The 26,050-nt window shown below is 26.1% G+C and overlaps 2 protein-coding genes across 2 annotated transcripts; both read right to left on the bottom strand.

The window, feature by feature from the left end:
• Positions 1 to 5,626: 5,626 nt before the first annotated feature.
• Positions 5,627 to 16,679, bottom strand: LOC135926670 (transmembrane protein 98-like). The gene is made up of 6 exons (XM_065462598.1): positions 16,528 to 16,679; positions 14,841 to 15,038; positions 6,897 to 6,968; positions 6,615 to 6,755; positions 5,879 to 6,017; positions 5,627 to 5,761 (listed from the first exon to the last, which is right to left on the bottom strand). The coding sequence occupies exons 1-6, from the start codon at positions 16,677 to 16,679 to the stop codon at positions 5,627 to 5,629; spliced, it is 837 nt and encodes a 278-aa protein (XP_065318670.1).
• A 2,478-nt stretch (positions 16,680 to 19,157) lies between these two features.
• LOC135926371 (uncharacterized) lies at positions 19,158 to 21,462 on the bottom strand. The gene is made up of 5 exons (XM_065462224.1): positions 21,272 to 21,462; positions 20,382 to 20,530; positions 20,243 to 20,298; positions 20,105 to 20,199; positions 19,158 to 20,051 (listed from the first exon to the last, which is right to left on the bottom strand). Exons 1-5 carry the CDS (start codon positions 21,342 to 21,344, stop codon positions 19,237 to 19,239), a joined length of 1,188 nt encoding a protein of 395 aa, XP_065318296.1. The 5' UTR covers positions 21,345 to 21,462; the 3' UTR covers positions 19,158 to 19,236.
• Between the last annotated feature and the right edge of the window lie 4,588 nt (positions 21,463 to 26,050).

The raw sequence follows: 26,050 nt of genomic DNA, 5'->3' as shown, positions 1-26,050 counted from the left end.
TAAACATCATTAACTTAACTGATCACTTCCATTGTCGATAGCAAAATAAGTTTAGAATTTGATGTGTTTCAATAAGATTGGATATTATTTTAAATTTATTGTTTTAAAATTTTTTTTACCACTATCCATTGCAGAAATTTAAATATAGATAATAATATTTAATAAATCAATAATTTATAATATATCGTAGGAAGAAATCTGGGTTTTATTTAACAAATTTTTAACACACAATCTATTAAAGCTCTTTAATTTTTGATAATTTGATTTCTCTGAAATATATTTACTATTTATCAAAAAAAATTTCTGTAAATTTAAAATATTTTAATTTAATTTGTGGAGTGGTCAAAAAATACTTTTCTTGAGCAAAATCTTCAAAAACATACCCAAATGCTAGATATAGATATAATTTTCCCTTAATAATTGTAGTTCAAAAATGCTTTATTTTCCCATCATTCGAAAATTCCAGAGTTGTTAAAGTAGCGCGCTACTTAGCGCGCTATCTTTTTTGGTAGCTATAGCTAATAGCCGCTACTTTTTTAAAATTATTTAATTTTTTAGCGCGCTACTTTTTTTAAAAGTAGCTAAGCGCGCTACTTCGCTACTTTTAAAAATATAATGAATGTAAGTATAAACATAAAAATTTAAATATAATATCATAATTAATTATAATTTATTATTTAATTTTGAAATTTAAATATGTTTTCAATTTTTAATTTATATTTTCAATCTGTGTTAATAATCTAAAATGGCATCGTCCATGGATATCCAAATCCTTGAAAGTGATTCAGATATGGAAGATTCAATGGAAGAAAATGTACTTAATAGCTCTAATAACGTTTTTCCATTCCCTAAATTTGAAAAATTTTTTAAAATAAATATTAAAACAAAATCTGGATTCAAATTCATGTGCTTAAAATGTAAAAAAAATATATCATCAAATCAATCGAGTAGCTATAACCTGAAGAAACACCTAAAGGTAAATTGTTATTTTTACATTATAATAATATTTATTTTATTAGACTGTTCACGCCAATTGCTATAAGGAAATAGAGAAACATATAAAAAATTTTGGTATAGGAGAATCTTCATTCAAAAAGACAAATACTATCCAAACCAAATTAACGGATAATAAACATGCCAATATTTCACAAAAATTGGCTGATAAAGTTATTGTTGATTTTATTATTGACACAGATCAGCCAGTGTCTTTGGTTGATAATCCATCATTTACTCTGATGATTAAAACTTTATCCCCTGGCACAACAGTTTATGTCGCCAGACACTTATGAATAAAATAGCCGACAACTTCAAAGTGATGAAAGATGCTCTAATAGTAGAGTTATCAGATATATCTTATGTATGTACCATAGCAGATAGTTGGACACATAACAGAAGGTAAAAACTTATTTATATTTATAAATTGATCTGATTAAATATTTTTAGAGCTTATTTGGGAATCACAGGCCATTGGTTAGACCCTAGGACTTTAAAAAGAAGATCTGTTTTTTGAAATTAAAGATGATTTAATATAAAATCCAATTGATATTTTTTTTCAATCAAAAAATATTGAAATGAATATTTTTGATAATTTTTCATATATTAAAAATTTATATATAAAATTTAATACCCCCTTGCCCTCAAGTGCTAGTGTCGAGAGATTATTTAGTAAAGCAAAGCTTATAATTTCTGATCGTCGCTCTAGACTTGGGGATGATAATATTGAAATGATATTATTATTAAAATGCAACAAATTAAAATAAATATTTATTTATATTACTTATTTTTTTATAATCTAAACTAACTATATTTTTATATTTATAAATGTTGATTTTTATATATTATTTATTATACATTTACATTATAAGAAAAAAAAAATAAAAAAAATTTGTTTCATTTGTTACTAAATTTTTTTTTATAAAAAGTAGCTTAAAAGTAGCTAAAGCTACTTTTGAAAAAAAGTAGCTAATAGCGCGCTACTTTTTTTGACAAATAGCGAAAGCGGTAGCGCGCTACTTTTTTTGACAAATAGCTATTACGGTAGCGCGCTACTTTTAAAAATAGCGTTTAACAACTCTGGAAAATTCTATCAATGTTTCTAGGCAAGTTGTATTTTTATTGAGGTGGGGGGGGGGGGGTAGTATTTTGTCATTTTAATATAAGGAATTTAAAGAAAGAAAGGAAAGAAAGAATAAAGAAAGAGAATTGAAAATGGCTCAGTACATTACTATTGGTGACAAAATTAGTTGTTAAATCTTCTAAAAGTGCTTGGGTTATGATTTAAGATCTTTTTACAAAATTATCAATAGGTGACTTTTTGATAATGAAAATGTCGGTGAATAGCCTAAATCAGGATTTTCTTTATTTACTTTATTTTACTTCTGCTTTTTTATTTTCAATAAAAGCCTATTATGTTTTATCCAAAAATAATAAATAATATTAGAATTATTAATATATAATTTCATTAATATGTCAATTTAAAAAATAATCACATTTGTTAGTATATCTTTTAAAGATAAATAATAATATTTAAATAATATAAATAAATATATAGTAAATTAATATAATAAATTGAGCATATGATATAAAAGAATTATGAGTTTTCATAGTTTGCCCTTCGGTTTTTCTTCTTCTTAAGTAGTTTACAATGTTGAATATTGGAATAATAAATGAAAGACACGGCAAACATTTTATGAAGGAATTTTATGGTTATACTTTGACATTTTATTCTAAAGTAGGTTTTATAAATTGACTAAGGGAAATTCAATATTTTAAATAATTGATTTTGGGTACATTATTAAAAAAATATTGTATATATGAATATTTATTAAATGTAATTATAATTTAAAATTTACCATGTTGGCGTCATCAAAGCGTAAAATAAAATTTTTAATGAAGAATTGAAATATTATATTTGTTATGATAAAAACTTAAATTAAAATTATGTCAAAATATATCCAAAAATACATATAGTTACAGATATTTTTATAATCGCATCCAAATACAAAATTTTTATTTATTTAAAGTTTCCTAATAAATAAAAATATATAGCTAAATATTATTGAAATCATAAGGTAGATATTAACTAATGTTAATTGATAGCCAGAATGGGGTGTTTCCCCCTACTATGGAAAAGGATATTTTTAACAAATATAACAGAGTCGCCTCCTGTTTAGATCTATTTTTTATTATTAACTGATTTCTATTCAGAATAGCACCCTGAACACTATATATTATTATAATAATAAATCTTGACATCGGATTATATCCTAAAAATACACCTAACCCTTAATTCATAGCTAGCGCAAATTCACGTTCATTGTAAATGTGTACTTACATCAAATTATTAAATACAAAATATAATGATGAGCTAGAAATAGCCTAAGGACTTCAAAAACTCCTCAAAATAAAAACTCAAATGCCTCGAAAGAAAATCTTTCCAGGTCAATTTTTTTTTTACTGAAAATCTTAGATATATATTTCCTACTAACCAAATTTTTTTCGTATTAATGTTAGATATTATGGATGTTTTTGTTAGAACTAACTGTTTTTCATATAATTTTAATTTTTTAAACTAGTTGGCATTGGAAGCTAAATTTTTAAAGGAACATCAAGGAAGGGGTTTAACGCAGGCGCTTAATGCTGCGATGTGGGGGTATTTACCTCGACTCGTAGCAAGGCAAGCCTATCATTCCAATATTAATATAGGGTCAGTCAAAGAATACTATAGAATAAATCTCTTTATTCCCTTCTTACTTGAATAAATACCCCCTTTTAAGGTCTGGCGTAATTACCTTCCAAAAATTAAAAATAAATTCTTAATTAATCAGGCAGTACTTACAAATCAGCATATATTATTACCTCAGAACCCTTCCGAATCTATTTCATATCTATTTTGTTGTGAGGATGCTAAAGTATCCCACGATGCATTACTAGTTTAATACAAATTATGAAAGGTTAAATAAATAAATATGGTAGGAAATGTCCTCCAAAATTGCTATAGATGCTTTGCATAATTTCAGACTATTTTCCTAATGTATACAAATTATATTTTTCTTTACCAATAAAAGAACATTTTCTTTAACAATAATAAAAGATACCTAAAAAGTAGTGTTGTTAAATGCTAGATTTGAGCCGATTTTTAATATTAAGAAAAATATTGACCAATCCTCAAGTTTTCGCAAATAGATGTCCAAATTAGATTTCTGCAAAGGGCGGGTTTTCGCAAAAAGCCCACTAATAAATGTCCAAATATTTGGGCCATATATGAGCCAAATCTTCAGACTTGCGTTAAATTTTTCTGGATAGAGTATTGGTTTGGCATTTTTAGAAATCGGCTTAAATCGAGCCATAATCACTAAGTCTTAATAAATTTATGAAACTTAAGTTATTCAATAACTCCTAGAATAATTTTTGTAAATAAATTTAATTATTCAACCCCTCCGCGTACGTGCCTAGTTGAACAAGAATTATTAGAAGATCATATATTGCTCTATAATAATTCATATAATCGTAAAATAAAATTTTTATGGCACAATGATAAAATAGATTTAATGGATTTAAATATCTTTCTGTCTTTGATTTTTAAATTTCATGAAATTAATAGACTAGCTACAGCTTTTTTAATTTTTTAATTTTTTTGGGCGTGCAATTGTTTCCTTTTCTGTTTAACTAACCCTTAAATTATTAAAATGTAATAATAGTTGCCTTGGAATATTATCATATTTCTACATTAAGACTTTCTAATATCATTTTTTTATATTTTATATAAGAGAATATTTATTCAAATATTCACGAGTTCTTTGGTCTAATAAACTTGGATAGTACTTTTAGTTAAAGTTTTCTGAAATCTACTAGAAAATAAATATATCAAATTAAAAAAAAAAATAGGGTAGCTTTAAATCCCGATGATTTTTCCTAAAGAAGCTGATCGATTTCCCCAACGATTTATCTTAATTATAACTATTATTGTCGTTCATTCTTTTTATATTATTATAACGAAATTATTTTTCTTATTATTCTTAAATTACAATTTTTTACCATATTTTTCGATTATATTGAATTAAATCATGTAATAATCTAATCATTGCCTCAAAGAAATATAGAAATACCTATGTAAATAAAGTTTTTAATATTTTAAAAAGGACCCTCGAATAGAGCGTTCAAGTCAATAAAAACTATTCGTACGGGCCAGGTTAGAGCTTAATTTTTTTTTTAAATAAAGCTCTGACAAGGCTCGAATTTTAAAAAAAATTCTAAGAAATGAACTAAATAGGATACGATACATCATTTTATCAAAATTTTTCTGTTATTAGGAAAGCGAAATTGGCGATTTTTTTATTTCCATTGAACATAATAAAATGTGTTTTCTATATTTTCCGATTAAAAATTTCCCGAAATAAAATGGAATTTGCTGGGTTTCCAATCTCTAAAAATATGGGGAAGGGGTTCCTATAAATTTTGCAATATTGAAATTTCAGGGTATTCTGGAGATAGGAGGGATGGGACTAATTATTATAAAAATTAGTTTATATAATATTTAAAAAATATAGCTAAAGTTTTTGATTCATTTGTTTCACTCTAAGTTTTTAGAATATGGTGAAGAAGAAAATAAACTATGATCGTTCATTTATAAACTAATCACGGCTATATTTTGATTAGGAAAATTTTTTCCAATTTTATCGTAGCGAAAATTTTCGGTAGCATAACTCAAGTTTTGTAGCTGTATGCAGGTGTCAAAAGCTAGTGATACTTTTCTCAAAACCTATATATATGCAAAAAATATATTATTAACATGCTAAATACCTATGGTTATTTTTTTTTAATAAATATGTGCCTAGCTATTAAGGTTCAGACACAGAGAGACATATAACAAATAAACCTTCAAATTATCTTCGATACGTAGTATGCTCTGATTTAGCCAATGTTTTTGCATAGCAATTTCATTTTGAAATTCTGAGGACATTGATTTATTGGTAACGTAAACCAAATGGCAAACCGCTAGGTATAAAGACGTTAATCTATAAATATATATTGTGTATTTGAATAAATTTAAAGCCAATATTATGTCATAGAATTGAATATTTAGTGAATTCAGTAGTGTAGAAATAAATCTTTAAAGTTTAAATCGTTTGTGGATGATGACTTCCTTTAATTTTGAAAGATTTTATTATTGAGTGAAACCCTATAAATTTCATAAAATTTAGCAATGAATGCTTAAATAAATTTTAATTCCCTGCATTTTTGTATATTAATTAAATTTAACCAAAATTTTACTATAAATCTGTCTGAAAGGCCAAAAAAAGACTTTCAATATGAATTATTTTTAAATCTAAAAAAAGCGAATCAGTGAAGTATAATCCTGATTTCGGTTAAATCTTAATTACATGATGTTTTTTCTATATAATTTCAGTAAAAAAAAATATAATCTTTGCAAAAATTGTTTATATATAAAACATATGAAGGTAAGTAGCTTTACATATAATTTCGCTTAAAATGGTTAAGTTAAATTACATTTACTAGAAATGTTGAGAGATTAACTAATTTAAACTTTAAAGCAATAAACATATTATCTTTTAATATAAAACATCATCAATAAAGCTTAAGGTTTGGCATACCGGGCCTCCAGTAATCTCGGATCCAAAGGAGGGTACATAGCTCTCACCACATCATCTACCCTCGGGCCGATGGCTCTTGTGATTATGACTATTTCGGCTCTTTGTTCTTTGCTCAAATTTTTTTCCAACGTTGAAAACAAACTTTCGGATTTTATTTCTTCATTTATAACCGAGTTCGATGATTTACTATTTGGTTTGTAATAATCAGACGCGCTGTCAATTTGTCTAGGAGAAAAGCTCGAATAGCAGAGAGAAATGTCATCCTTGTCACATTCTCCGTACTTACCGGACACAAGTCGACGGGTTATATTTTGGCAAAGCTTCAATATGCTAAGACAGTGTGGCATCAAATTGCTTAATGAAATTATGTATTTTTTTTCAAAAAATTACTAATATAATTTAACACATTTTGAATTTAATGTTTGCGTTTTGAATTTAAGCTTCGTCCTATTTAAAGTACAGCCCAGGTAATGAGTCATATACGAGCGCCAGACAAATAAATTTAAACATGAAACCTCGGATATTCTGCAAATCTCTCATACTTATTACAAGGATTTTATAGTATAAAAAAACAGATATGATAATTATTACTTTATATTTTGATAGAAAGAGACTATAATAATCAAAGTACAACGTAGAAATGAAAATGCCATATATATTCAATTCATTAAATATTAATTGGAGTGGGTATATGAAGTTGAGATCCTCAAATCACGGCCGGTTCATACCTGGCCCGAACGGGTTTCGGGCCGGGCGGGCTGAGTCGTGCTATTTTAAAATTATATTTTGTGAAACAAATTAATATATTTTAATATTCTTTCAGGAAACAGGCTTTAAATTTTTTTTACGATCAAAAAATATATTAAATTTATCTATATTTAAATAAATTCGGGCCGGCACGGGCGGACAATTAATTTTTATTTTTATTTCGGGTCGGGTTTTTCGCAACGTTCAAAAAAAATTCGGGCCGGGTATGAAAAATAAGGCCAGAAGTAACTCACTAATATGAAGTGTTTTTATCTTTGTTGAATTACGAAACTAATTCACGGTATGAGGATTTGTATATTAAAGGAATATATTGGAACAATGTGGATTTATATATATAATTTAATGATAGTCGATTTATTTGATAATATTGATATATAAAATAATAAATAACTTGTAAATTGTACTAAAATAATTATATTTATTTTATGGTAAAAAATCCATTATTTATCGATTAAAATTAATTTTATAAAATGAGGGTTATTATTTAACACAAATATATCGTTCATATTTTATTTCAATTTATGGCGATATTGGGTCAAATATAGCTCAGATTGGATGAAGGGTAGTTCTGAGATAAGTGAATCTGTTTTTCCTCGCTCTATTCTATAATTTTTATTAATTGGATAATTTAGATGAAAGTCAAATTTTAATGGTCAATAGGCATACACCAAAGTATGGCATGAACTAATGTTATTAAACAGCTCGTTTTTTAAGCCGATTTTTAAAAACGGCTAACTCATCCATAAAAATATTACAAAGCCTGAAGATTTTGTTCATAGAATGAAATAAAGGTCTAAACATATATTATAAATCTCGAGACTTAGGCAATATTTTTTCGAAAGTTCATTTTTAGTTTATCAAATTTATAATATTATATAATTAATAAAAGTAGGAGTATAAATCTTCCAAAAAAAAAAATTGTTATTAAATCAAAAGATTTTAAAAGAAAACTCTTTAAAACTAGATTAAAGAAATTAGTTGATTCGTTTCTTTTTCGGAATTTGTTTAAAATTATATTCCAATTTATTTTTTGCCTTAAAACAAATTTTTACAAAAGCATGTGAAAGGATTTTGTATTTGTGTTGTCTCGATTTTAGCCTATTTTTAATAACGGGTAATTCAATATTTTAGCCAGAAAAATATTGAATAAACTTCGAGATTTGGCTAATAGATGTCCAAACCTTTGTGTCATCTATGGGCAACAAAACATTGAGTTAGCCCTTTTAAAAAAATCGGCTCAAATCGAACCGTTTAACATGACTATTTTGTATTTAGGGATAATTTTTTTTAAAAAAAATTTAATAATTTTTTAATGGATTATTCAAATTGAATAAATGAACATAGGTAGGTTAAAAAGGATTTGGGACTTATATTGTTAAATTCTATACGTAATGAAAAATTAGTTCAATATATATTTTTTTGTTATGACGAAATATTTTCTTGTAGTATAAGCTAGAGATTAAATCTTTACAAGGCACAAACAATAAAACTTTTTTTTTCTCTTATATTAGGTAAATGTATTATGCTTATTTACCATTTACTAAAATTAAATATAGCCATCTTATATAACCCAAAAGTTAATGTACAATTTATAAATCATGTTAAAAAAAAATCCGTAGGTTGGCGTTTATTTTTTGAAAAAAAGTATTTTCAATTTTAAATCGGCGATATTTTTATGTTTTGGGTTGTAAATAATGGGGAAAGTTTGAAAATAAAGTAGAATATAAGATTTTTTTAAAATTTAATCTTAATTATTGCAATTAAATATAGTTTATTATAAAGGTAATTTACTACACTATAATTTACATTCACCTTTCTCCTATTTAGTAAAATATAATTTATTAATCACAAAGAAAAAGAAATTCTTTAGAAACAGAATCTGTTTGGGAAAGTTAGAAAAATTTATTTCACTTGAAATTTTGAATGATAGAATGATTCGAATACTCTTCCTGGTTATGTTCTAGAACATTTATAAGTATATCCCAGCCTTCCAGCATAATTCCCATCTAAAATCTTCTTTGAATAAAAATTTAACATTTCATTGAGTCTCTTTTGGTCTTAAAGTTTTCTGATTTTTGGCCATTTGCCTCTTTGCCAGGGCCTTAAATTTTTACCCCCTATTTAATAAAAACTTCTTGTTTCCTTTTGTCTTGGATATCTTTTAATAATTCTATTTCCTTGCTTATTTAGTATGCTGAGAAATCATAATCTTTCCTTAAGATCCTTATTTTTTCAAAATGTTTATTAAATTAACCACATATATAATTAGCTTCCATTTAAAATATTATGACTTTTGAACAATAAAATAATAAAATTATTCGATACGTATCATAATTATTAAATAAAAATTCATTTCAATTCATTATAACAAAAAAAATTAATGGTTTAGGAAGCCCATTGCGGTGGTTGGGGCTTGTTGGGCAGAATTATATTTTAAAAAATATTTACAAGACAGAGAGTATAATTATAGGTATCGATTCATATATTGTTCTCTATAATATCTAAAAAAAAACCAAGGAGTTATAGCCGATTTGCAAAAATCGGTTCTACCAGCCCCAGTCTCCCCTACATATGATATATATTCCAAAATAACTTTTTCGAAAAAACAAAGAAAAACTAAATTTTCAAAATAAAATTTACAACGTAATTATCACATATTACCATCATCCAAAATGAAAAATCTTCTCGATTGCAAGGAACTTACTTTTAACATTTCAATCTATTCTCAATATTCGAATAATAATCAAGCTATCGAAAATGACAACGAAAACACTAATCCTCTTTATCAAGTGTAAAATTGATATTGAAATAAAAAATTCTGACGGCATTACCCCTTAAAACAATTTACATAGAAAAAGTCAGGCAAGAATTTTGCCATTAATCATTTCTGGCATTCCTTAAGGTCCCCGGCATTAAAAATCTATTTTGAGGGAATCAATTTGCTTTTGGCATATTAACTCTCACAAATAATGGAAAAATTTTCTTCTCCTTTTACGGTCACTTAAAAAAAGGATCTGACGGAGTTACTAGATTAATGGGAAGCTGTCAAGTTTCTTGGCATGGGATTTTTCTTGCATCGATCCACTAGCACGATCAAATTTTAACAAATATCTAATTGTAACAAAATACAAAACAGTTGTAATGTGATAGATGCATTCTTACTTATTACGTTGTGACCGTCTAAAGTTTTTCTTATTCGATTGTTAAAATTTTCCACCACAATGATTTAGAGTAATCCCAACTTTATTTCAATCCAATAAAAATAAATTTATAATCCAAAACCAAAAAAAAACAATAATTTAATAATAATCATAAAAAATTAATTTAAAAAAATTTAAAAAAAAATTAATTTAAAAAAAAAATTAATTAAAAAAAAAAATTAATTAAAAAAAAAATTAATTTAAAAAAAAATGAATTTAAAAAAAAATGAATTCAAAAAAGAAATGAATTCAAAAAAGAAATGAATTCAAAAAAGAAATGAATTGATTATTTACAATTTTCGCTTCCCTTTTATAGGGAAGCAATAATCATCACAAATAAATAATTAAATCCTATCATCATAATTTTACAATAATAAACTTTTATAAATCTAAAAATAAAATTTTAACGCGATTAAACTAAAACATAAAATTATAAAAATAACAATGACTCACCAATTTAACTAAAACATAAAATTATAAAAATAAAAATGACTCATCAAACGCAATACATACTGACTTTACCAAAAATCAAATTTTACAAATCAAAGTCTCCCAATTATGACATTACTAGAACAACCCGTAGATCCTATCATTATGATCGCAATCCTCAAGTAGCCCAAGATCTAATAAAAAAAAACTGGGCGGTAATTAAATTGTGGCGAAACAGAGGACCCCAAAGAAGGTTTTTACTTTCATCAAATACTAGAAATCCAAATCATCAAATCAAAGAAATTTTGATGTCTCTAACTGATTCTTTATTTACTTACCCTTATTCCGATCTCTTCCCTCACCTTTCCCCTAAAAATTAACCAAAAACATTTCCCTATATAATTTTTATTTTTCTTTTTATAAAACTTTCTTTTTTAGAGATTATTTTAAAAAATTCAGTTTTTAGTTAGCAATAGGAAAATAGTCCTCTATATCATAACGTGCCCATTTTTTATATGTATAAATATGTTTGTAACACCAATTTTAAGTTTTTTATAATCTCCATCCTTATAAACATTTTTATATGTGCAATATATAATAAAAGAATTTATGTAATTTTTTATATAATATCATTTTTGATTATTTTTTGAAAATTTATTTCTGATATACTAAATCCAATCTGATTTTTTCAAATTCGATCTAGCACGACCAATTCTATTTCAGTGTCAGTTTTAAATTGAGAAAATTTTTCCCTGCCAACTACCAGATATAAACTTGAGACCTTTCGTTTCAGAGACGAAGATTGGAGTCTTCGCTATTTGCAGATTTTTTTATACCTTATTTTGCTGTAAAAAAAATAGATAACGCCGTTCTTTAAGGTAACTAAATGTTTAAATTGACCATAAGTGACCCCTTTAACAGAGGTTTTAGCTATTTTTAAAAAGGATATTTATACTACTATCTGTCTAAATTAACCAGTTTTATTAAAATGACCACTTTATTGAGGTTTTTTTGTCAAATGAAACATATGAAAGTGACTTGTAATTGTAAATTAAATGACTCGCAATCTTTTGCAAAAATGATCCATCAAAAAAATTTCTAAGTTACAGCACCAATTTTATCAATTTTATCATATGGGGTAGTTAGCATACATATTAGATATAAGTTATGGCATGATTTTACTATTTTGGAATTGTTAATTATAAATACAATCAGAGTTGTTAAACGCTATTTTTAAAAGTAGCGCGCTACCGTAATAGCTATTTGTCAAAAAAAGTAGCGCGCTACCGCTTTCGCTATTTGTCAAAAAAAGTAGCGCGCTATTAGCTACTTTTTTTCAAAAGTAGCTTTAGCTACTTTTAAGCTACTTTTATAAAAAAAAATTTAGAAACAAATGAAACAAATTTTTTTTATTTTTTTTTTGCTTATAATGTAAATGTATAATAAATAATATATAAAAATCAACATTTATAAATATAAAAATATAGTTAGTTTAAATTATAAAAAAATAAGCAATATAAATAAATATTTATTTTAATTTGTTGCATTTTAATAATAATATCATTTCAATATTATCATCCCCAAGTCTAGAGCGACGATCAGAAAGTATAAGCTTTGCTTTACTAAATAATCTCTCGACACTAGCACTTGAGGGCAAGGGGGTATTAAATTTCATATATAAATTTTTAATATATGAAAAATTATCAAAAATATTCATCTCAATATTTTTTGATTGAAAAAAAAGATCAATTGGATTTTCTATTAAATCATCTTTAATTTCAAAAAAATTATTTGAGGATGTCTTCGTGGTAGATACTCGGCAATCTCTTCTCTGTTTGTTGGAGTAAGAATATTCAGCTTCGCCAATAGCCTATCTTATTTATAATTTGATACAAATTATGATAATCATAATATTACTAAAATATGTGTGTATTTAGTTAATAAAAATTCTATAAATAATGTGAAATATTAAAATACTAAATATTTTATAGATTAAATAATAACCATTCCATTCTGATAAAAATCATAACTTAAAATAAATATTATAAATAAATTTGTGATATAACCTAAATGCCTTCAGGTAGTTAGACCCATTATCAGTAACCATCTTGCAAACTTTATTATGAATCCTAAAAGACTTGTGGATGTCAATAATTTTATTTGCAAGTACGTCATATGTCTGGCATCCTATAATCCTTTTAAGGGCTAAGGCTACAGATCTTCTTTTTAAAGTCCTAGGGTCTAACCAATGGCCTGTGATTCCCAAATAAGCTCTAAAAATATTTAATCAGATCAATTTATAAATATAAATAAGTTTTTACCTTCTGTTATGTGTCCAACTATCTGCCGTGGTACATACATAAGATATATATGATAACTCTACTATTAGAGCATCTTTCATCACTTTGAAGTTGTCGGCTATTTTATTCATAAGTGTCTGGCGACATAAAACTGTTGCTGTTGTTCCAGGGGATAAAGTTTTAATCATCAGAGTAAATGATGGATTATCAACCAAAGACACTGGCTGAACTGTGTCAATAATAAAATCAACAATAACTTTATCAACCAATTTTTGTGAAATATTGGCATGTTTATTATCAGTTAATTTGGTTTGGATAGTATCTCTTTTTGAATGAAGATTCTCCTATACCAAATTTTTTTATATGTTTCTCTATTTCCTTATAGCAATTGGCGTGAACAGTCTAATAAAATAAATAATATTATAATGTAAAAATAACAATTTACCTTTAGGTGTTTTTCAGGTTATAGCTACTCGATTGATTTGATGATATATTTTTTTTACATTTTAAGCACATGAATTTGAATCCAGATTTTGTTTAATATTTATTTTAAAAAATTTTTCAAATTTAGGGAATGGAAAAACGTTATTAGAGCTATTAATTCCATTGAATCTTCCATATCTGAATCACTTTCAAAGATTTGGATATCCATGGACGATGCCATTTTAGATTATTAACACAGATTGAAAATATAAATTAAAAATTGAAAATATATTTAAATTTCAAAATTAAATAATAAATTATAAAAATTATAATTAATTATGATATTATATTTAAATTTTCATGTTGTTTATACTTACATTCATTATATTTTTTAAAAGTAGCGAAGTAGCGCGCTACTTAGCTACTTTTAAAAAAAGTAGCGCGCTAAAAAATTAAATAATTTAAAAAAAGTAGCGCGATACTTTAACAACTCTGAATACAATGTCCTTTATAATTATTAAGCGTCATTTTTTACGATGCCACACCCATCATGCTTCCAGTGCAAATTGACGAATTTTGGATAAGATGGAAAATTTAAATATTCATCAATGGCTCTGAAATTAAATTATGTTTATTCTACCCTTAAAAAATATGAAGATGAATAAATATTAGATGTTTTCCGTCGCTCTATTTTTGAGATTTTCTTGTTTTTAATTTACTTTTTTATTGTAATATTCATTGTAAAAAAGAGCAAAAAACCTTCCATATAACCCCGGTCTCCCCCTGCAATCTATTATTTCGATGTCAAATGTTATGGCCACTTTATACCCAGTCTCCTAAGATGATTGTTAATATTTATTTGGTTTTTAGTTTTAGAATATAAATATTTAAAAAGAAAACATTTTTCATATATTCCTTTCCATTATTTCATCCATAATTTCTCATTTATTCTATTCCCATGAATTAATGCCATAGGTATAATATTGATGAGGAGAGATGGATTTTCTTTCTTTCTTTCTTTCTTTCTTTCTTTCTTTCTTTCTTTCTTTCTTTCTTTCTTTCTTTCTATCTTTCTTTCTAATTTTTATTTAAAAATATTATAATACCTCACTTCTTCCGCCCATTTTTGATTCTTCACAAATGTTTCGTTGAATTGCAATAGTCGTTCAGATATTACAAGTCTGTTAGGATCATTAGAAGAACTATTTGCAGCGGATACGGTGGAGATTGAGTCCTCTTTTGTGTCATGTTTAATCATTCCTACTTTCCAATCAGGCTCATTTTCATTTTTTACTAATATAGCCCTAAAAATAAAATTATAAAAGCATTAGCAAGTTATTTTTTCAAAATTTGCAAACAAAATAAAAGCTTAACCATTCTTATGTATCTTTTTTAAGAAATATTTCATATCTAAAAAAATATATAATAATATTCTTAAAGTATTTAAATTCGCCTAAACAAAATTGTTGTTATATCATTTATTTAAGTTATACCTTCCATCATTATACCAAGATTATTAACATTGGTCTTACATAAAACCTATCAATACACATAATTTTTATCGACATCTTCATCCGATTCTAGACAATCGAACTGAATTTTCATAGGGAAAACACTCATTGATAAAGAATTCGTACTCGCGAAATTAAAAAACTTTAAAAAATACTTTAAACTAAACCTTAAAAATCATATTAACAATAATAAAACTGATCGAAACGGCTTAAAAAAATATAGTATGAGAAAGGATTACAAATCACTTAACTAACAGTCTTAAACCAAAATGTTTTAGTCTAGGGATAAAGAATGGGCCATATTTAAAAATAGTCGAAAATATATTAACATTTTTCTTAACAAATTATTATACTTACCAAAAAATGCACAAGAATACAATTTAAGACTAAAATTTATAAAAAATCATAAAAATAAGCATTGTAATTTTTACAAGAATAAAGCAATTTTTAAAAAATAACTGTAATATTTTCTTTTCGTAATTATACCATTATTATCGGATATAGTAAACTTACACTACCTTTAACTAAATTTTTGTCCTCTCGTGGCTAACAATAACGAGGGCTTACTGTACAATTCTCCCTCTTAATAAATTTCTAAATAAAAGTGTATTATTTCAAATCTGTAAATAGTTTTAACAAATTAGATGGCGAGGCCGTTTTCCACGGCATATAAACTTGAACCGACCGGTATTTTTAGAACCGATGGAAATCGTCCTGATAGAATGTTCTTAATTCCTTGGTCATGGGGGCAGCTCCTCATTTGAGACTTCATTTGCATTAATCCAAATGCACCATTTAACCACAACGTAGATGCCCTCGCCCTCGCATAAACCCTAAAAATGACCAAATACAGTTTAGATATTTCTTTTTCATTCCTACCCATTATCTCATTCTCACCATCTTCGGTATCAAAATTGGGTAGACGGATTCGTGAAAAACCCGATTAATCTAAGAATTCCCTTTTCTTACAGACTTTTTACCGCCATTATTCACTCTAAATATCTAAATTTTATTTCTTCTATGTAGTTTTTATACTATTTTCTTTCATCCTCTTTTCCTTATCATTTCTCTTAAATTCTATTTTTATATTTTTCACCTCCATTAATTTTTTTTCTTAGACAAACCTATTGATAATATATTATATCAGCCTATTCATAAATAAACCAATGACTAGTTAAAAAAATAAAATAAATATGTAAGATATACGAAATAAAGTGTTATATTTAATATCATTATCAAATTTTTTTATATTAGTAATTATTTTAAAGAAAAAATATGTAACCCCTGTGATTCGTCCTCTAACACAGAATAAATGTTCATATATTTTTTTGACCTGGACCAGAATTTGTATTTTAGTATAAATCCTATAGATATGACAGCGAAAATAAGTATAATCATTAAAACTGTTATGGCTAAGATCACCACTGTCTCCATAATGACGATTAGTTATAGGATTTCGAATTTAATATCATGATATAGCTTTTGTGTAACATTCTCTAAAAAGTGATATTGTAATAAGAATTATGATGTCTCAGGGAATTACATGCCTATATTTTGCTTGTATAATAAAAATTTGAAAAAAAATTATTAAATAGCAAAAATAAATATATAATTATAAACAATTTATTTAATAGAAATAATAATAATAGGTAATGAAAGTGAAGAAATATAAGTTTAGGTCGATATTTACGGTAGAACGATTTTCAAAAGCTTGCACATTATGATTATCCTGTGTTCATGATGATATAAAAATTGATTATCATTTTCTTTCTTTCTTTCTTTTATTTATTTATATTATTTTGAATTGCATGATTTGTCCCACATCATGTTTTTCATAGAATCATATGTATTTTAATTTATTTGAAGGTTAGATTCAGATATAGACATAGTGAAAATTTTCTTAAAGTATTGAATTTTGTATTGCGTACCTATATATTTATCTTAGAGGTTTAGACACACTTTTTGCAGATCTCGTTTATTTAATGTTTTTTTTTCTGAAAAATTTCAAGTAATAATTATTATTTATACTTTATATATATTTTTAGTTATTGTTTATAATGACATATTTTATTACGGGGAGAGAGATGAGGGAAGCATATAGATAATAATTTTTATCAGCTTAAAATAAAATGCTATAATATAAACCTTAGCCAATTTGCTAATGAACTAGAACCCACATAAAAGTTTTCCAACTATCCCCGGTCTCTAGTGGCCCTACAAAGTAGGGGAGGGGTCCGAGGCAACTACTTCATAAAATTTAATAAAAAAATTAACTAATCAAAAAAAAAACAATCAATCCCTCTTTAATATTATAAAAAAATAAACGTAAAAAAAATTATATAAAATATAATAAATATCCCTCAAATAAAAAACTGCCCGATTAAGATTATAATCAAAATAATATTATGTAAACTTTGAGATTTTCTTCATTAGATGACCAGAAAATATCTATTTGCTAAATCTCGACTTACATAATATTATTTTGGCTAAAATCTTCGGGTCATTTTTGAAAATCGACCATGGGCTTTTTGCGACAACCAAAATTATTAAATTTTTTTTTGATTATATCAAAAAAATATTTTTTTTACAATAATTGCGGCAAGTAAAAATAACTGTATATATAAGAAAATTGTTTTTATATAAATACAAATATATTATGTGTTACATTGCAATAAATATATTATATTTTCCAAAAAAAAAATATGAAACGAAAAATTATATAAAGATCAAAGAATTTTTTTTTAATTAGTAAAGATGACTAGAGGGTATACTAATTTTTGGAAAAAAAATAAAATAAATATTAGCCAAAAGTCGCGTATCCAGGATTTTAAAGGGGGGGGGGGGGCATATTCAAAAAGTTGTTCTATTAATTTCAAATTCTTCATTATAGCGATACATTGTATACATTATTTGGGGATAGGAGGGAGGGTGAGGGAGGTTAATTCCTTAGACAGATTGAGACAGTCCCCCATGTTGGCTAATAATTATTCTTTCGCGAACTCGCGATACCAAAACCAAATATCCGTTCCAGTAACTTACAAAACTACCATCACCAAGAAACAGATGTCCAATTCATTCACCAAGACTGGTTATCTATTACCGACTATCAGCGAGAACATGTGCTCATATCACCCTAATGGTATGAGGGAAAATTTTTATTAGATTAAAATGATATTTACGAGATCAGGCATTTTTTTATAGTTTTTTTAAATAAGTTATATCCCTATAAAAGAAACTGAAAAAGATATTTTACTTAAAAATTTTAATAAATATGAATAAAAAACATATTAACCAGAATTATTTTAAATTGATTATGGTCTATTAGCTACGGATATTTTAATTTAGGCGATACCTATTGATCTATGCTGATTATGAAGATTGTTCAGTAAATTAATTAAAAATACGGAATGCAATTATTATTGTAAACTTCTTTAAAATTGGCAAAATAAGATGAAGAATCTTAACAGTAATATATTTTAATTATATAAATTAACATCCAAGATTTTAAAATCTGAAGATGATTTTAGAATATTTTGTTATAAATATATACCACTTCAATTTTTAATTAAGCAAAACTAATTGACAATGATAGAAATGCAAATAGGGGATTCAAAACAATGATTAAACTAGTACTCAAATAAATTGAACAGATCTATATCGGATAAACCTAAGCGTTTACGGTTATTGCGAAACTGGATTTAAATTTAAAGATGAGGCACTCACAATATCTTTCCCAACCTAATACATAGTATTCTAATTCAAATATCTTTGATAAAAAATATTTAAGTTAAATTGTACTCTTTTGTATTACAAATAGGTGTGATTTTTAACGATATTACTTAATCTACTAGATTATATACGGTAGATTACTGCCTAAAAGATTTATGTTATGCGCACCAAGTTATACACCTTATATTTTATTTAATCAAAATGTAAATTTTGAAACACAATAGATAAATACAATAATTTATTTAAATAATCCATAAAAATTTTAATATTCGTAAGAGTTGGGGGAATGTTCAGGATACTTAGAATTATCGGGCTGCTTATCCTTATAACTTGATGCCATATCCTTATATGATGGTCTATCATCATAATTAGAATTATCGGGATGTGTATCCTTATAACTTGATGCCTTATACTTATATGATGGCCTATTATTTTCATAATTAGAATCATACGAGTTTACATTAATTTGGTTGTAAGGATTTGGTTGATACTTTAATCTTTTGTTATTATCATCTTTGTATCTAAAATAATTTCTTTGATTGGACAGAGGTCGGATTTCTTGATAATTATCATTATAACGATTAGGAACTGGAATAGAAAGTTTTGAATAAGAGTTACTTTGATATCCAGAAGATGATCTATCTTTTGAATGAGGATCTTTATAATTCTTTGGTGCCTTTATTGCATAATCGGTTCTGTAAAATGGACTAGACTCATCATAGGATATTACCTTAATTTTGGGTTTGTAGCTTGATACATCATTATAGTCATCATCATCTGGAATAGGGGAATAACTAGATAAATCGTCGCCATAGTCATTCCTATAGGCAATGGGAGCATTGTGGTCAACTCCTCTTGATATGCGGAATCCTGTATTTCTTTTCTTTTTGGAAGGATAAATAGAGGATCTTATGCAAGTCAATAAACGTTGATCCCATATTGTTCCTTTAGCACATAGCATTACGTAGTTAATACTAGTCAAGGAACATTGAATGAACTTATAAGGCAAAGCTGGGTGAGGGTAATAAAAACGTTGAATAGGATCATATGGGTATAAGATAGGACAAGGGTTGGGACCTATATAAAAATTAATATGATAAATAAAACAAAATTATCTATATAATCTATACTTATATCAAGTTCGCACACGTAGGGTAGTAAGGTGTAACAAGATTCAATAACTAAACTTGGCCCATGGTGTTTTAAGCATGAATGGCTAGGATAACTAAATAAAATAAAATATTTTTTAAACAAAATATTATTTAAACCTAATTTCATCTCCAACCCATATGTCAGTTCCTTGGGAAATTTGAGAGACTAATTCCTTGTTTATTCATAAAATGATATTAAATTATATATATACACATGAACCTAAATTATTTTGTTATTAAATATATTTTTTTTTACTAGTTCCGGACCATTATCAATTATGACTAAAGCGGAATTTTTATAAGACGAACAGTAACCTTTTGCGTTATACCAAGTGGATGGTTGTGCTATAAATTTATAGCAAGTATAACTGTTTGGTAGCAACACCCACCCAGGAGGACATGAAACTAAATAAAATAGTATTAAATGTTTAAAAAATATCACGTAATCCATAATTTTTAAGATAATAGAAATTAAACAGCCCAAACTTATTTAATGATTTTATATAGATTTTTCATAGTGTTGTTAAAAGGCTCAATTTGAGCCAATTTTTATAAACTCATTAATTTAGCCTGAACAATATTGCCTAAACCTAAATAAATTCTTCATGCTTGTGTAATATTTTTCTGGTTAGCCGTTAATAAAAATCGGCTCAAATCGAGCCGTTACAACACTACACAAATTTTTATGGCGAAAATTCTGAAATTCATAGGTCCAGTGAAATCAGATTTTTAAATTTTAAAAATGACCCTTAGTTAATGATATAAACTTTTGGGACTCCCACATGAATTAAATAGTGGATATGTAATTCTTAGGGAAAAAAATCCCATCCACATCCCAATACGACATATCGTCACCCGAGAATCAGGTTATTCACAAATCAATTTTTTATAATTATACTATTCTATTAACAAAAATATCCAAAAAATTTAATAAAATAAGTCAAATGATAGCCAGCCAATATGGTTAACCATCCTACTAAAAATAGAAACTCTAATTTTTAAAATTGCTTTTCAAATTTACAAAAAGATAGAATAATATAATTCTCAGGCAAGGATATGCATAAGTTGCCTGCAATTATGTAAAAAGGTTCCACGACATTTAAAAATGGGTTCTGGTTCTTATAACTTAATATCTATAGTTTTTACTTGGAGGTCCATAACCAAGAACGGAATCAAGCAATGTTAATAAATATATAAATACAATAGAATTTAATAGCATTATATTGGAATTTAAGAGAGTTTAAATTTAAGAGAATTTATTTAAAATTTTAAAAGAATTAAATTATTTAAGTGATATTTCTTAAAATTTAAGAGAATTAAATTAAATGCTATAAAGGTTAAAATGATTCAATTATATATAAACGTTTAGACAAATTTGGACCAATTTTAGTTTAATATATATATATATATATTACAATAAATTAATTAGACAAATCGATTTAGATTTAATTTATTTTAAAACATTTTAAAAATGTTTGTGTAATTTCTAAATTTCACAACGCCTACAGCTTATCAAAATCTTCTTATTTTTTTAATTATTACAATTTATTATTCACACACAATCACTTTTACATTTGTAAAATGAAATATATTGAATATTTAAATTCTAATTATTATACCAATTGCCATTTTATTAAAAATATTATCGAATTAATTTAGAATAATTATTGAGCCTATATTTATTTACATCTTAAAAATATCAAAATAAATCTAAAATCTTACGCTTGGCTACTTTCTCTATCTCTCACTTTGTTACACATATGAGAGCGACTCGTTGGAATCGCCCGTTTAAATTTATAGTAACCTCGTTTATTGTTGTCGAGAGCGAAAAATAGCTGGCTAAAAATTTTAAATCAAATAAATATTATCTAAGCTTCTAGTTTGCTAATATAGATGGCAGAAAGTTTGATAAAAGCTAGAGGCTAGGGTAATATTTTCGGGAAAAAATCATGATGTTTATTTTTTTAAAAAATGGTTTTCCTCAACCCTAAATAGGAATTTATTAGACTTATAAGAGAGAGATTTTTTTACATATAAATATGATGGGGACTTGAATTTGCATATTATAGTATCTGGTAGAATTTTAAAAAAGTATCTAAATAAAGAATGGGTTAAAGGGTTATTCGAATAGTGCATTGGAGATCTGGGATCTCATGAGCATAAAATTCCTTCGAGAGCTCCTAGAATATTAAATTCTAACTTAACGCTTTTATGCATTTGCGTCTTTGAAAAAATATTTTTTATATATTGGACAATTTATATGAATTTAACACTTAAAAGTAACTTTTTCTTGCCTATACAATTATTCAAAAATGAAAACAAAATTAATAGAAGCTTAATTTTATAATAAATACGTTATATAAAAAGGATAAAAAAAAATATTAATAAAAACTTATACGATAAAAATTAAATTTTAGATCTTATAAAAAAAACCTGGGGATAGTTTTCAAAGGATCATTAGCAATTTTAAGATTTATAATATGACCTAATAAATTATGATTTTAATTTATTTTTAATATTTTTTTAAAAAAATAAATTAATATTTTATATAGTTCCCATGTATATCGACAAAACACCTTTACTCGGGTGCGGTGTATTCTTTCCCGAGATGTTTTTGGAAAAAAAATTAATATTTTGGATGTAAAAAAATATTAAGGCCGTCTACTAGGTCGGCTTAATTTGGATACTTGATTGTTTTTTAATATAAGTTAAAAAGTAAATATTTGATGGCATTATTATTTTTCATATTATTTTATTCTAAATTTTTTTTTCTTTTGCTTTTTTGGGCTATTTAGCCGATAATTAAAAGACGGCTAAATAGCCGGCTATAAAAGTATTAAATCCGACTAGAACACGGCCTAAATTATTTTTTATAACTTTTTTTTTATATGATGTAAAAATAAAGTAAGTAAAGAGAACAAAATAAGATAATAATAAATTTAATAAAGAAGTATAAAATTTGTTCTGCTTTTATTGCAGTTTGCCCTTTATAAAATATAAATAATGCAAAAAAAAAAGACTCAAAAATGTAGAAATTACTTTAATAAAAATGGTAAAAATGATAGGTCATAATTTGAAAAATGGAAGAATTAAATGGATAAACTAAAAAAAAAAAGCTCCAAAAAAATAATAAATGAATGTAATTTTTTTTATTGATAAATGCACTATTACTAGTGTTGTTAAACGGCTCGTTTTGAACCGATTTTTAAAAACGGCTAACTCAATATTTTAGCCAGAAAAACATTGCCTAAGCCCCGAGATTTTGCTAATAGATGTCCAAACCTTTGTTACTTCTATAGAAATATTGAGTTAGCCGTTTTTAATGATTAACAACACTAAGTTGTTAAATTCCCTCAATGGTAAGGTCTAACAAGTTATAGAATAAACTGTATAATTTAAAAAAGATAAATCTTTCAGGGAAAATAAGTAAATTAAAAGTGCACATTCAAGTCGACATTATGTAAGCCTGGAGATTTCGTTCATAGGTGGCAGAAAGGTTTGGAAATTCTATTTGCCAAATCTCTAAGGATTACATAATATTATTATGGTTAAAATTTTAATTGGGCTAAAAAATTGACCCAAATCCGACCATTAAACAAGTAGGTTAATAAAGGAAACTAAATAACAATCTCGATTGTTAAATTTAGAAATAATTAAAGCACTTACATTTGGGATAGGGGAGGATCTGGTTGCATTTTCTCGTTTTGAGGTTACTCTCAAGACTTAAAAAATTTAAAAGGTAGAGGTGTTTATGAAGCCAACCTGAACTAGTTTAAATTTATTCAATACTAATCTTTCGAATGCTTGTAAATCTCCGTTAAAGCCAATGGGTTGAAAAAGATTTATTTATAATATTGAATTAAAAATGAAAAGTCAAGTAAATATAAAAGGGCGGCTTTATTCAATCAAAAAGAAGGCCTAATATTAGGGTATCTAAAAAAAAGTAGGGATAAACAATATAAGAAAAACACTAAAACTTCGGTAGAAAGGTAGTAAAAATGCAGTCAAAACGTTTTTGGATTGGTGATTGGCGGGCTCTAATAAAAGCTATCTTGTCATTAAAAGGGGGGTTGGAGGGGGTTGCTGTTTGAGAGCAAAATAATATTTATGGATTGAATTTGTAACTATTTGCTATAATAGAACAGAATTGTGCGGAGGGTTTTGCAATTAATTAACGAGAATCGGCTATGAGAAATATGGTGTTAATACTGTGAAAGGCGGAGAACGAATAACGAATAGAACTTTTGAGTCTTTATCGGTTGATTAAAAAAAAAATTTTTTTATTAATTAATTTAAAAATTGAAAAATAAATGGACGCAAAAAAAAATGGGAAAAAAATTTTTTAAAAACAATTGTCAACTCACCAGTCCGCTTTCACTACACTTGCATCACTCTGTTTCTCAGAGAGCATGACTGATTATTGTAGCGTAGCGTCTTAGAATGAATTTTGACGTTAATATTAGTGTCAAGTGAACAAGGCTCAATCAATAAATATTACCTTAGGATTTGTATATAGAAATAGCTGCCTTTAGTTTAAAAGGTAGCTTACATTTTGGTGAAAATGTTATTTCCTAAAAAACGCCTAAACGAGGGTTTCGCAAACTTTATATCAGCAGGTCATACCACCAGGTTTTAAGGAATCTACGTGAGATAAATTTGTAAGCTCAAGATCGTTAGTAATCAGCTGTAACCTCCATTTATTACATGGTTTATTGATATGTGGGGCTGGTGTTACCCTTGACTCTATTTACTTGATTCGTATTTCTATTTTTTTTTTATAATTATTCAAGATATTTCTTTGTACAAATTTTTTTTATTATGATTTCAAATCACAAATTTAACGAATAGGCCAGTCTAACCATTTAGATTATTTTACATGTTCATTATATCTCTTAACTATTCTGAATACAATAAAATCTACAAAAAGTACAACATAGCAAATAGAACTCGCCTTAAATCATTATATATTATGTAAGTGACATTTTGACAAGTAAAATAGACCTACGAATAAGAAAGGTAAATAAAGAATTGATATTTGAGAAAAGTTATTAGAAAAAAAAATCAAAAGTAACAAAGATAAAATTGAAATACCTGTCTATTAGCTCAATAGCCTAGTTTAAAAAATAAAATTTTCACTTCCCGAAATTTTTTAAGATATATAACGATTATTTTAGCATTTATAATATTTATCCACAAATCTCGCTAGTTCTAAATAATGATATATACGTAATAGGAATAAAGTGGGTATACCTTAATTATGGAAATTACATGGATATAATCCATATATATATATTCACTGTAAAAATACTCTAAAAAGACAAATTTTAGTTGAAAAAAAATTATAACAAAATACTAATGGAGAGGGATGGGAGGAGTGGGATAATTTTTTAAATAACTTAAAATAATATTTACGAAAAGAGACCAATTTCTGGAATATGGGACCCCCTTTTAGCTATAACTGCAACTTTCTTATTATACAAATATATGCCAAGGACCGCATTAATCACTGAATGTTTTATTTATTCAAATTTTTATGACCAGTGTCTATAAACCATTTATATATTGAAAAATATTTACAATTTTAGCTTTAAAAAAGTTAAGTTTTTGCAATTTTTTTGTATTGTTTAAAAAAAATATTCTATTACTACTAGATTTTACAAAAACACATATTAGCTATTAATCGACCTGGTTGTTGATCGAATGAGTCTATCTAGGGTTTTATCAAAAGCTTAACTATTATATACATAATTTTATATTAGCATAACTATTTTAGAATAAATATCCTTGACAAATGAAAATTTAGCTGCCACGGAACCGGGTTTAATAGTCAAATTTGGGCTGGTCTAGGACAAATAAAATTGAACTAAGACTTTACTAAAGATTGAACTATAAAAATGGCATATATATATATGTACAAAAAAAAAG

This window comes from Gordionus sp. m RMFG-2023, chromosome 3, assembly GCF_954871325.1.
Source record: "Gordionus sp. m RMFG-2023 chromosome 3, tfGorSpeb1-WG-v2, whole genome shotgun sequence".
NCBI classification, from domain to species: domain Eukaryota; kingdom Metazoa; phylum Nematomorpha; class Gordioida; order Chordodea; family Parachordodidae; genus Gordionus; species Gordionus sp. m RMFG-2023.
Note: the sequence above shows the minus strand (reverse complement) of the source record. Positions and strands in the feature narration are given on the sequence as shown.

What these genes read in the sequence shown, in the direction of transcription:
- LOC135926371 (XM_065462224.1), bottom strand. Translation starts at nt 21,344, where the DNA reads ATGCTATTAAATTCTATTGTATTTATATATTTATTAACATTGCTTGAT. An exon ending in TTGATAATGGTCCGGAACTA is followed by an intron (nt 20,299 to 20,381) that starts GTAAAAAAAAAT and finishes TGAATAAACAAG; the next exon opens with GAATTAGTCTCTCAAATTTC. An exon ending in CGTGTGCGAACTTGATATAA is followed by an intron (nt 20,052 to 20,104) that starts GTATAGATTATA and finishes ATTTTTATATAG; the next exon opens with GTCCCAACCCTTGTCCTATC.
- LOC135926670 (XM_065462598.1), bottom strand. Translation starts at nt 16,679, where the DNA reads ATGGAGACAGTGGTGATCTTAGCCATAACAGTTTTAATGATTATACTT. An exon ending in CGTCGACTTGTGTCCGGTAA is followed by an intron (nt 6,756 to 6,896) that starts GTACGGAGAATG and finishes AAAATCCGAAAG; the next exon opens with TTTGTTTTCAACGTTGGAAA. An exon ending in GTATCGAAGATAATTTGAAG is followed by an intron (nt 5,762 to 5,878) that starts GTTTATTTGTTA and finishes GCATATATATAG; the next exon opens with GTTTTGAGAAAAGTATCACT.